The sequence below is a fragment of the Triturus cristatus genome, chromosome 7 (assembly GCF_964204655.1).
Source record: "Triturus cristatus chromosome 7, aTriCri1.1, whole genome shotgun sequence".
NCBI lineage: Eukaryota > Metazoa > Chordata > Amphibia > Caudata > Salamandridae > Triturus > Triturus cristatus.
The window spans coordinates 726,067,994-726,080,935 of NC_140590.1; the positions used below are offsets into that span (position 1 = coordinate 726,067,994).

The following is a 12,942-nucleotide window of genomic DNA, read 5'->3' on the forward strand; positions in this document are numbered from 1 at the left end:
GGGAAGGGACACCATTGGCACCAATTACTCCCCTAACAGGTTTCACCAGCGAGCAGACAGCAAAGAGGGATGGTGCTACGTCACAAGGCATGGACAGTGGTAAGGAGGTGGCTTTGCCATTACTTAAGGATGGTGCTATGCCCTCAAGGAAGGAGAATTTGGGGCAGCATGTGTCTCAGGCTGTGAAAGAGATGATCTGGGCGGGCAAATATATCAACATATTCTCCTTGCTGATTGATAGTAGGGAACTTGAATATGCCAAGTCACAAAAGGAATGGATGTTGCCCAGTGAATGGAGAATAGAGTTGGTTAAGTTCAGAGTTGAGGAGACATTTGTTAACTGGATGAGGGCCTTCTCCGTGTTCAGTGCCATTACAGCTGAAAGGTCGCCCAATTTACAAGCAGAAATGGCCTGCTACCAGAGCAGGATTGCCATGTGGAGCGAGACACAAGTGGGGAACGGGTGGAAGGAATATGACATTTCATTCAGGAAAGCTAAAGAATTTAATCCCTCTTTAGCATGGGATATGGTGGATTCCCTGTCATGGTACAATCAGATAACTGGGGGGGCAGCAGCGATGGGGGCAACTGGGGCACAGAAAATATACCCGGCCAAGCCCCAACAGCCCTTTCGGCAGGCGCAAGGAAGTGAGGTACCAGGAAAGGGTAAGGGTTGGGGGGATAAAAAGGGCGTATGTTGGGATTTCAACAAACGGTCCTGCACTAGGGCAGCGGGCACATGTAAATTCAAACACGCCTGTTCCTTGTGTGGGCACCCCTCACACCCCGAGACCTCCTGCAGATTTAAGGGTGGCAACCAGGGCTCCAGGGGGAGAAGGAAACCTGAATAGACAAGAGGAGGGTTTAGTATCACACACTCCCATTGACGTCATGGCAATGATTCCCTGGCTGAACAGATACCCAGATCACGCAGCGGCTAAATGACTTCAGGAGGGATTTTCTTGGGGTTTCAGGATACCGGCGGGAGGGTACACAGGTAAGACTGAGTGCAGGAACCAACTGTCTTTAAAGCATAACCCAGGGGTAGTGGCTGCAAAAATTGAAAAAGAATTACGCCTTGGTAGGATAGCAGGACCATTTGATGAGGTGCCAGTGCCCAACTTTGTTTGTTCCCCACTTGGTGTTGTCCCTAAAAAAGAGAAAGGCGAATATAGACTCATTCATAATCTCCCAGCCCCAAGGGGGACATCCTTGAATGATGCTATAGATGAGAATGTCTGCAGTGTAAAATATGCCTCTTTTGACCAAGCGGTGGTGTTGCTTAGGGGCCTGGGTCCAGGGGCATTGATGGCCAAGTCTGACATAGAGTCTGCATTTCGTCTTCTCCCTGTGCATCAGGGGGATCACCACCTGTTGGGGTTCAAATGTGATGGGCAGTATTACATGGACAAATGCATGCCCATGGGTTGTTCGATCTCGTGTGCCTATTTTGAGACGTTCAGTTCCTTCTTGGAATGGGTAATGAGGCAGGCAACCGGGCACCAGCAGGTCATACACTACCTGGATGACTTTCTCTTCCTGGGCGCGGCTGGGTCTCAGAAGTGTGCACGGGCATTGCAGGAATTTTGCGTGCTCATGCGGGCTCTTGGGGTCCCGCTGGCGCCGGGGAAGACAGTGGGGCCAGATACTTGCCTAGAATTTCTGGGCATTGAAATAGATTCTGTGGAGGGTTGTTTCAGGCTCCCAAAGGAGAAGGTGTCTAAATTCAAGGCGGCACTACGCGCGTGCCTGACCAAAGAGAAGGTCTCGTTACAACAGCTTCAGGAAACAGTGGGCCAGTTGAATTTCGCGTTGAGGGTGATACTAATGGCTCGCCCCTTTTCTCGCTCAATTGCGCAGGCTATGAAGGGACTGTGAGAAAAACACCACCGCACTAGACTGTCGCTTGAGGAACGCCAGGACATGCAGATATGGATGGCATTCCTGGAGGACTTCAACGGCAGGGTAGTGTGGTCCGGCCCCCCCACTACTTCAGCAGAGTTAGGTTTATGGACTGACTCTGCTGGGAGTGTTGGGTTTGGTGCCATCCTTGGAAACAAGTGGGTCACCCACAGGTGGCCGGACGAATGGGTGTACAGTGAATTGACAACCAACATTGGTTTTCTGGAGCTGTTCCCCATATGGGTTGCATTAATGGTCTGGCCAGAACTTCTGCGTAACAAATCAGTGATATTCTGGTCAGACAACATGACGGTGGTGGAGTGCATCAATCAGCAAGCGGCACGCTGTAGGTTCATACTCCGCCTCTTGAAGGAGATTGTGTTGAGATGCTTGAAATTGAATGTTATATTCAGGGCAAAACATGTCCCAGGTGTCCTTAATAATGCAGCTGATGCACTCTCTCGCCAAAAAATGCAGGTATTCAGGGAACATCTTCCATCGGTAGCGCCTACACCGACACACTTCCCGTCAGCGCTCTGGCAGATTGGTGCCCCAAATTACAGGACCTCGTGGCTGCTAGCTTAGCCCCCAAGACAAGGACAGCGTATGAAGGTGCGTTTGGTTCATATTGCACTTTCTTGGGATGTGACTGGGAATCCAAATGGGCTCTAGAGAATAGTTTTACAGATTACCTGGGTAAATTGCATCAGGAGGGTCGCTCAGTGGCAACAGCTAACAGGCATAGGGCAGCTGTCTCCTTCTACGCACAGGTAAAGGGAGTGAAAGACCCAACTAACAGCTTTGTGGTGCGGAAGGGTCTGAGGGGTTGGCGCCGCTTACAGGGCAGCACGGCTGACACTAGGAAACCAATAGGCTTGGGGAGGCTGACGGCCTTATTGCCTGCATTGCATGACGTCTGTAGTTCAGACTGGGAGATACAATTGTTCAAAGCAGCTTTCACATTAGCCTTTTATGGAGCTTTGAGGCTGAGCGAGTTGGTTGCAGCCTCCAAGGCAGATAGGCAGGGGGGTATCCAATTCCTGAACACAACAATACAGGGAGACACATTGTGGGTGACAATTTTGAGATCAAAAACTAATCAGGAGGCGCGTGGGGAGACTGTGGTACTGCACAGGGCGAGGGCCAATCCTTGCTGCCCGGTAGACCATGTGGAGACTTTCATCAGGCAGAGAGGTGGATTGTTGGGTGGGTCGCTCTTATTACACGCTGACGGCACCCCTTTAACCAAATACCAGTTCAGAAGAGTCATTGAGTTGACTATTACCAGGGTGGGCCTTGACCCGAAGGAATTTGGCACACACTCCTTTAGGATAGGCGCAGCCACTGAGGCAATCACAAGGGGTCTGCATGTAAACAGTGTTAAAAGAATTAGGAAATGGTCACCCAATTCCAATTGCTACAAACGGTATGTGCGGGTACACATGTTGTAAAGTACCTAGAGTGTTCTGACGTTGGGTTGTTTTTCTGGTTTTGCAGTTCCTTCGCTCTGTGACGCAGGCGGAGAACTCGTTTCGGGTCATCATCAAGATTTATCGGCGACTCATCGCGGCGTGAACAGTCAAGAACACAGGACGCGGTCAGGCAGGGTTTGGATTGTTGGTCATTCATACGTTAATCGTTCTAAACATGTCTTTTTTACAGGCAGGGGTAGAAGGGAGCTAGAGCGCAAAGGTTTGTCCATCTCCTTCTTTGGGAGGGGGGGTCTCTGCCTCAGTCAGTTTCGGGGATTCTTTGCAGAGTTGGTCGGCCAACATGCAGCACCACCGGCGGTGGTGATTCTTCATCTGGGGGGGAATGACCTTGCTAGACTGGGTAGGAGGGTCCTCCTGGAAGAGATCATCTCAGCAGCGGGTTGGGTAAGGAGGGTGTGCCCTGACTGCACTGTGGTATGGTCCCAGCTGATACCGCGGCTGCAGTGGCGTGGGGGTGATTCCGTCAGGGCATTGAATCACTCGGTAAAGAGGATCAATACCAAGTTAGAGAAACTTTTCCGAACCACGCACTTACAGACCATCCCACATGGGACTATTTGGGGGGATGAATTGTACTTACAGGATGGGGTCCATTTGACTGAGGCAGGGAATACAATGTGGTGTGATAATATCCTAGCTTGGTTGAAGGGCTTTGTGAGGTAGGTATGACCTTCAGGCGGGAGTTGTGGGGGGGGCCAGATCATCGGGAAACAATGCTGGCCTGTGGCGGTAAGGTCATGATCGGTGAGCAGCAATTTAAGCTCCTAGGGGGGGGGCGTCACCATCCACGGAGGGGGCGGCCCAGGGGGAGGGGCCACTGGTCCCTCCTAGAACTTCAGGGGCAGGAATATCCGCTAGCTGCTAAAGATGCGGGGGAGGGAGTCACGCTTTCCTTAGGCTGGTAGCCACCCCGCACATACATCATGAAGTCAGCAAATGACGCAGAGTGTAAGGGCCCTCCTTGTTGGTTAAATGGAGTTCACGATGCCGACGGGGTAGGCGGTCCCCTGTCGCGCATGCGCACCTGTGAGTAAGGGCGTGGTTAGTAGGACTTGACACCGGTTAGCGACTTTGTCGTCGGGCCAGAAAGGTTAGAATGCAAAATTCAGGCAGGATGTTAGATTCGGATAGGAAACACGCTGTATTAGACTTTTGTTAAGGTTAGCCTTTGATATTTGTCTTAAATACTGTAAATCTAATGTCATGAATTTTGCGTTTCTTAACTTAATTGATGTAATGTTGATAGTCATCTTTTATTGTTTTGTATAATAAATACGGCCGGGGGGTCCCTGACCCCCCGCCTTCCAAAGACAACTTGCCTATGTCAATCCTTCAAGGTGGTGTGGGAAGCTGGGAGGGGAGGGTAGCCAGTCACGGACCATGTAAACAAGACTACAAATCCTAGAATTCAAAGAATTCTGTGACATACGCAAGGTAAGTGTTTTCCTTTTAAATAACGTATTTTCCCTATTCCATCGTCTGTTGACCCCTTCACCCCACCCCCCGTCTCACCGGTCTTACCTGTGCCAACCGCGTCTGTCTTACACCATGTTCACACTATAGTTTAATGATCAGCACAGCAAAAGAAGTAGCAGCAGTATAGGTGAGGCCAATTTTCTTAGAATACCAATGCACTGGTTTCTCCTAGTGGTGCCAAAGTGCCCCTGTGCCAAAATGTAAACACCTACGTGGCACAAGAGAAGAACCCTCCCTTTTCCATCACACACTGCTCAAGGGCAGGGCAGCTGCTCATGTAGAGAGAGTACTTCGATTGCGAATAACAGCAAATCTCTGCAGATGCAATGCTCCTGGTTCATTTGCGATCAGTGTAAAAATGTATGAAAAATGTAAAGACCTCCTTCGCAAACCCCCGAAACATTAGTTTTCACGCGCAACTAGCGGTCACGTTACACGCCATAGTATACTCTCTTTCAGGCCATGTGTCCATCTTTAAATACGCTTGCCGGGGTGGGTGGGGTGGTAAGGCCTGCGTAAAGTTTTGGTTTCCATTTCTGTTATATATGCCTGATGCATCTAATGATTTGTCTCTCCTTGGCAAATTGTCAGTATCCTGTTTTAAAACGGCATATATCGGGCGATTGCCCATCTGGTATGGTGAAAATTCAATAAAATATATTTTCAAAATAAAAAAAATGTAAAGACCTAGCATATGCAATAGAAACCGAGGTTTTTCCCCAATTATATGTTCACACACAAGAAAACTTTGCATTCGCATGCTCACAAACACACAAATGCATACTTTCGTATTCATTAGAGCAGCTCATACTAAAATGTACATTTCATTTCTACACAAATACATGTTTATGTATCAAAACAGAAACTAACTCACAGGACCAAGCCATTGGATTTTCTTGTTATGATCACACCGAAGGGCTTGTTCGAAAACTGTACATCATAGAGCCTGGTGGGGGCCTGCTCTGTGACCTTGGGGGTCTCTATCGGAACCTCGAAGCGCTTTTGCGCCTGATTTGTGATCTGCAGAGAGAAGACATGAGGAAGAGAATAAAGCAGGCAAGAAACAGACTAGCAAAGACTGCTGCTCAGAGAGCACATTTCTTCGTGAAGACAATTCTGTGCCTCACAAAGATGACTAATCGTCACAATAGAGACTCGCTCTCGCCATTCGCCTGCAGCCTAGTCAGCCTCTGGTGTGAATTCACATTTGATCTGAGAGGGCAGCAGCTTGCTGGTCACATCATGGAATGTGTTTTCTTTTTACAATTAGTAAGGCAGCTCACAGTGACAGGCTTTGGCATAGTCAGCAGGTCTGGCCTTGTTAATCTGTGATGTATTTATTTTGCAAGTGTATTCAATAGGCATTACGAGATTAAAAGTAATAAAAACTAAAAAAGCTGCTATCTCATGGAAGTGTGCATATATTAGCAGAAAGATAATAACTAAAAATGTCACTTCACAAAAATGCATTAAAACATGAAACGAAAGCAGAGACCAGCCCACCAACCCTGGCACTGAAGCAGACTGCCTTTTAGGCAGATATGCCCTTGAACCAGCAAAATGCTGTGATGAGCAGTGATGGGGGAAATGGCTGAAGTGGGATGACCCAGTGCCCCGCTCTGTGTGGTGTCGTGGACAGAAGCATAATATTAATCACATTTGAACAGAACAGTGAGAGAAGGAGCATCCCCGGAAGTCGCAATATGTATTTTGTTTGAAAAACATAATGCTGGTAAAGCAGATAAATCTGTCTCCGTACCACATCTAACAAGCTTTGTTAAAGCCAATAGGTCTCACATATACAAGAGCTAATGCTTTTACAATGTGGTTTTGCCGAGTTGTACACCAGTGTGGCCGCTGTTCAGCATGGCTAAAAGTTAGTAATGTGGAGTGTCCTAGAATGGAATGGGGAGAGTAGAATTTCCTGGATTGGATTTGTTGGAGTAGAGTATCATAGAGTGGAGTTGGGGAAGCAGAGTGTCAGAGTTGAGAAGCGGGGAAGTGAGTTCAGTGGGTCAGTGGCAGAGAGTGTCGTAGAGTGCAGTTCATAGTGTCGTAAAGAGGAGTGGCTATAGAGTGTAGTGAGGTGCAATAGGGTGAAGTGGTTTGGAGTGGATTGAGGTCGTGGGTGGATTGAGTAGAGTGGGGTGGGGGGTTTGGATTGGGGGTAGAGTGGGTTGGATTGAGTGGATTGGGGTGGATGGAGTGGGTGGATTGAGATGGGGTGAATTGAAATGGAGTGAGGTGGATTGGTTTGGGGTGGAATAGATTGGTTTGAGGTAGGGTGGGGTGGATTGGATTGGGATGGGGTGGAGTGGGGTGAAGTGGATTAGAGTAGGGTGGTTTGGAGTGTGGTGAAATAGAGTGGAGGGGAGGGGTTGTGGAAATATAGATTTTTCTGATCAGTTATGTCCCCTATCTTGGACCCCAACGGTTTCATGTATGAATCACAAGTACATGTATGTTCCCTCCAGTTCCAGTTATGAAGACGCAAACACATGTGCGTCCACCGTCAACATGTCCTCTTTCAGATCCGCCATGAATAAGTCGGATATTCTATTCCTAAGTATGAAAGGCCACCGGCTTTATATGGTTCACTTATGCCATTTTACAGTTCAGGCAAGTAGGCCGTGATTCTGTCGTCAAACTCTTCTTGCCTTCTGCCTCTGAAAGCTCCAGTCTGAGCCTGCATCTGTGACCATGAACTTTGTCTCATTCCCTGCGCGGCCCACGAAGCCTGACATCAGCCTGCTGCCTGCCAAGAACTGTATTTCACCTTCGAAATTATCTGCTCCGCCCCCTGCCCGATGCATTCCTGTCTAGTAGTTTAAGTAAACATTCTTCCAGTTACCGAGCAAAGGCCCGGCTTCTCTGTCTTTATGCAAGTAATTCATAGCCCTATTATTATGGAAGATTTCTACCCACGCATCTAGTGTAGACACTTAGACGCTTGTACACGCACTAACAGTCAGTATAGTCAGTATAGAATAAGATTCTACTCTAAGAAGACCTCTCTTTTGGATAACATAGTTCTTTAAACATAGGATGTTAGATATGATTTGGGATTAGGTTGACTTGACCCTCCAGACTTCTGTCGCCACATGTAGAGCTAAATGTCAAGTCCCCTTCACCCCCTAGTTGCACGTCAATCACACGTCATGCTGCTGCGCGCGCATTTCTGCCAAGTATTTCTGCTGACATTGCGAAATTCTTTCATGGAACCACCCTATTATGACATCACATCTGATGACGTTCTTTAATCACACCCAGTTACGCCTATTTTTGCTACGCATGAATATATTATCCACACTATCAATTGTTACGCCTCTTGTATTTGCTTCACTGTAATGCCTATTGTATAAAAGTGATTAATTATCAATAATGTGTGTGCTTCACTTCCTGAACCTTCGTGGTGATGGAACTTGGAGCAACCGATTCGAATCGTCCGTTGGAATAAAGCCCATTCCGAACCTCTAATACCACGGATTCTGCCTCTTATTTACTGAGCTATTTTTATTATGTTTTTGTATCAAATTAAGTCCCGGTAATTAAATTATTTACCACATAAATGGCGCCCGAACAGGGACACTTTCTCATCTCACGCGCCGGCGGTGCGTTGCAGGCCCGGTCTCCTGCCACAGCTGGACGGACAACAACGCGTACCAGCAGGATTTCCTGTATCTCCCTCCGGTCAAGCGGGGGCGACTGAGGCTGCGATCAACACCCAGACGAGGCGGTGAGAAGTGCGAAGTATCCCGACCAGAGCCTAGCTGAGAGAGCAAGATCCGAGGTATACAGAGGCCCATCAAGTCCCGCAGTCCCGAAGTGTCCGAAGTTTTCGAGTCGAGTCCAGTCCAGTCCGGTCTAGTTCAGTTCCGTTCCGAGGCCTTCCGTTCCGAGCTACCCGGTGAGTACCATTACTGGGGAGGCGTTCTGACGTGCACATAGGTTGTGCCGGTCAAGACGGGTTTGGGTACACAAATCCGGTCTGCACTGTTTCAGCAGTGTATCTGTACTGTTTAGCAGTATATCTAGTATATCAAGTATATTAATTCAGAATAATTCAGTTAATGCCAAGTATTATGTTTAGTGATTAAGTTTTCCTTAGATCGTCATCATCATTGTTGCTCAGTTAAATGTTAAATGTTAAATGTTTAAATACGTTCTGCATATTGTGGTGTGAATGACTGTTCATTATTGTGTTTATTTGTATTAAGTTTGTTCAAGATCAAGTATCAGATCAGTTCTCAATATGCCGCTCTTTTCGAAATTAAGACAGATCACTACTAGAAAAGGGGTACTCGAAGAGGCTGTTCCTATTCCTCCTAGGGACACTCCAGGGTACTTCATGTATCATAAACACGGTTTAGACGCTATATTATTTCTTGATTTATGGGTAGACTACACCAAGGAATTACCAGAAAGTCAGAGGTGACCCGCAGCTGGGACCTGGGATGCAGAGTGCATCATGAAAGTAGAGGAAGAGTTATGGAAAAGGAAAGTCAGACAGTCACAGAAAGACGCCGTTGAGTTATGGCGTAAAGAATCTCATAGACGTACAGAAAAAGCACTCCGACAGGAAGAGAAAAATAAAGAGAATTCAAATAAAGTCCGAGAAAATCTATTAATTTAAGAAGGTACACGAGTGAAATCAGAACAAATAGACAGACAAAGAAATGCCCTTATGAATGGTATGTATCCCCTCCTGGCCGAGGGATTACCTAAGGCTACTCCGGAAATACAAAAAGACTTGCCACCCCCGTTGTTTCCAATAAAAATGCATCCTAAAGGGCATCCTAGAACCGCAGAAGATGTTTTTCTTTCCTCATATTTAGATGACGCAGCTCCCGAGTATGCTAATCCTGCCCCACATAGACCGCCTGCCAGGGAGGTTCAACGCCAAGATCCAGTATCTGTATCTCTACAGCAACAAATCCTGACACAAGTTCCGGCAAGCACATCTGTTCCCACATCTGTTCCTACAGCTACTTCTATAGCTGTGTCCACACCTATAGTTGCTGTATCGCGTTCAACGAATCCTTTCACGCCCGATACCCCAGATGGGGCTACGGGAGGTGCTACCAACATTTTTTCTACGCCACCCAGAGTAAATAAACTTACTTTTCAAGAATCAGTACATTCACGTACCCCCAAACTTATCAATGCCCGCACGCTTAAGGAACTTCTTATAGATTGTAGATATGACCCTGTGCCCGGCAAAGAGGACGAAATGATCATGGCATCATTACGTATCAGACGAGCCGCGGTGTATCTAGGGAAGTTACCAGGAATGACTGTGCATCTAGATAATATATACCATTTTGTCCAAACAGGGCGAGATTCAGAATGTATTAACAGAGCTATGGAATACCAGAAAGTGGAGATACAGGGGGAACTGTTACGTTTCCTCATAAATTGTGTGATCAGAAATCAAGACCGACCGGGGGTAGACCCGGAAGCAATGCAAACTCTTACCAGATGGAGCCAGAATATATCAGAAGGGAGACATGATAAGCAAAATTGTATAATAGCCATGTGCCGAAAGATCCGTAAAGAAATAGAACGACTACACAAAGAGAGATTAGCGGTAGACCAGTTCGAACAAAGCGAGGAGGAAGGATCAGGACTGCCCACAGGACAGTCAGAAACCATAGCCTATGTAGGTAGAGGAAGATCCTGTAATAGTACTAGATGTTTTATTGACCCGATACGTCCGATATGTCCAGATAATAACAGGAATTTCCAAACACCTATAATAAATATAAGGTCTCACGAACATTCGTTCCAAGCCGCTGACAAATTACTCCGAGAACGAAGGGGTTATCATTTCCTCGATTCTATGGATGAACAAGAATTAGCCAGGTCAGCCGTTCATTGGGTTGACAGTCCCGGAAAATATGGTGATGATACAGTAGCACACACATTTTTGAACCTCACCCCAGATGAACAGCGTTTAGCTGGGATTTATATGATTCAACAACTCCTTGTACTATATAAAAGCCAACATTCGGATCCTGGTCCCTTACCTGATATATTGACTGAACTACTCACGAATAGATGGAGAGGTTCAGGTACTAAGCTAATTAAAGAAATACTAGAATCAAGAAAGCAGTACATTCTTTTTGTATGCCCAGAACATGTCTCACTGCCCATTAAGGAAAGAACCACGTATTACATGGACAGACAGAATCCCTTACGAGAAGTACACCCAATAAAAGGCGAGGACAATGAGTTTAAACGTGTATTTGTATATACGCCCATATCGAAAATAGAATTGTTACAAATGAAGAAAGTGGTACCCAGTCATGACAAAGACCCAGCGGGTTTCCACCGAGAAATTAAAGACATGTTACTCATGGGAGAGTATACCTATCCCGACATTATGACAATATTAAAGGTATTAATGCCTGCTGGCATTTATGAAAAACTCAAGGAAAAAGAGTGGGAGGTGGGAGACCAAAAGATAGACTGGTCAGCATTAGAAGCAGAAGAAAAGGCCCGAACTGCAGGAGCAGGACTTGGGGATAAAACTAAAGCACTACCAGGTTTACTAGTACAGGTACTGCCACGTTTATTAACTACGAAAAAGGAAGACTGGGGTACTATTTCAGCCTGTAAACAAAAGCAAGATGAAGACACTAGTGATTTCTATGCCCGATTTGAAAAATGTTTTGGTATAAATAGTGGCATAAAAGCAAGTAGCGAATCATACCCACACCTGTTTGTGACAAAATTAGTTGAAAATTCCTTGCCTCAAGTGAAGAATAGAGTATTAAAATTCGAGAGTACCTGGCAAGGTAACACCCCATCACAAATGTTACAAATGTTACAGTATCATCACAATAGAATTAGAGAGGAACAAGAACATGAACAAAGACGCATGAAAGACACGAAAATGAAAATGCTAGTCTCTCAGACAGTTCCAGCTGAAGGACATAAAAAGGGTATGACACATTCCGGTGATTCAGCAGGACCTGTAAAAGGGACATGCAACTATTGTAAACAGCCAGGTCATTATATACACGATTGCCCAGTCCTGAAGCGTAATATCGCCACAGGTATCACAAAAGAAAGACCCCGGCCACTTAGACAGGATCAGAATGAACAAGGAGCCCCGCAGCATGCACAGTCCATGCCAGCTCCACCACAGTCTATACAGTTTGTGCCAGCTGCACCAGCGCTGCCTGTTGCTGCCACACAAACCACGACACGACAGCTGTACCAGACCGCACAGTATGACTATCCTGACTATCAGCGATACGCATGAACCAGCCTAGAGAGGGAAGTTGACTTACCCCTTATTAAAGTCCCTGTAGACCAAGAAGGACCTTATGTACATAGTGAATTATTAGGCCAAGATAGAAAATTTTTACTTGATACAGGGGCAAGTCGAACAACCATAAAACGTAGTGAAGTTCCAGGGGCACCCCTCTCAGGCTCACAGAATATTTCCCTTGGTTTTTCAGGAAAACCTATTGTTAATGAAGTATCACAGCCTCTCCCACTTACGATAGGACCTTTGACCCGAACTACAGATTTATTGCTTACTAAATCATGTCCAGAAAACTTGTTAGGTATAAAAACACTGAAAGCTCTAGGAGCTATAATATGTTGTTCTCCGGAAGGAGTAAGATTGTTTTTACGTGATTTCAAAGGTCACTATGTGTCTAGAGACATGGATTCCCGATTGCAGACTTTACCTACACATCTATGGGCACAAGGCCCTACTGATGTTGGTTGCATGAATATTACACCATATCGAGTTACACTAAAGGCAGGAGTGGTACTACCACGAATGCGACAATACAAGTTACCACCAGATGCTGTAGTGGCTTTACTGCAAATCATTGACGAGCTCATTACCCAAGGAGTGGTTGTGGAAACAGACTCCAATGTATGTAATTCACCGATAATTCCGATTCTTAAACGAACAGATCCGAAGGCCCCGCCAGTATATCGATTGGTTATTGATCTGCGCGAATTGAACAAGTGCATTGTGCCACAATTTCCTGTGGTCCCAGATATCTCGTCATTACTGACAGCTATTGATTCCGAGGCAACATTCTTTACT

The 12,942-nt window shown here is 46.3% G+C and overlaps 1 protein-coding gene across 1 annotated transcript in view; it reads right to left on the minus strand.

Annotated features, from left to right (window-relative positions):
• Nucleotides 1-12,942, minus strand: part of GAA (alpha glucosidase) — a 467,310-nt gene that overhangs the window by 403,551 nt on the left and 50,817 nt on the right. Inside the window, exon 3 of the mRNA XM_085617437.1 lies at nucleotides 5,746-5,891. Coding sequence (XP_085473563.1) covers nucleotides 5,746-5,891 — 146 coding nt within the window. The remainder of the gene's footprint in view (nucleotides 1-5,745; nucleotides 5,892-12,942) is intronic.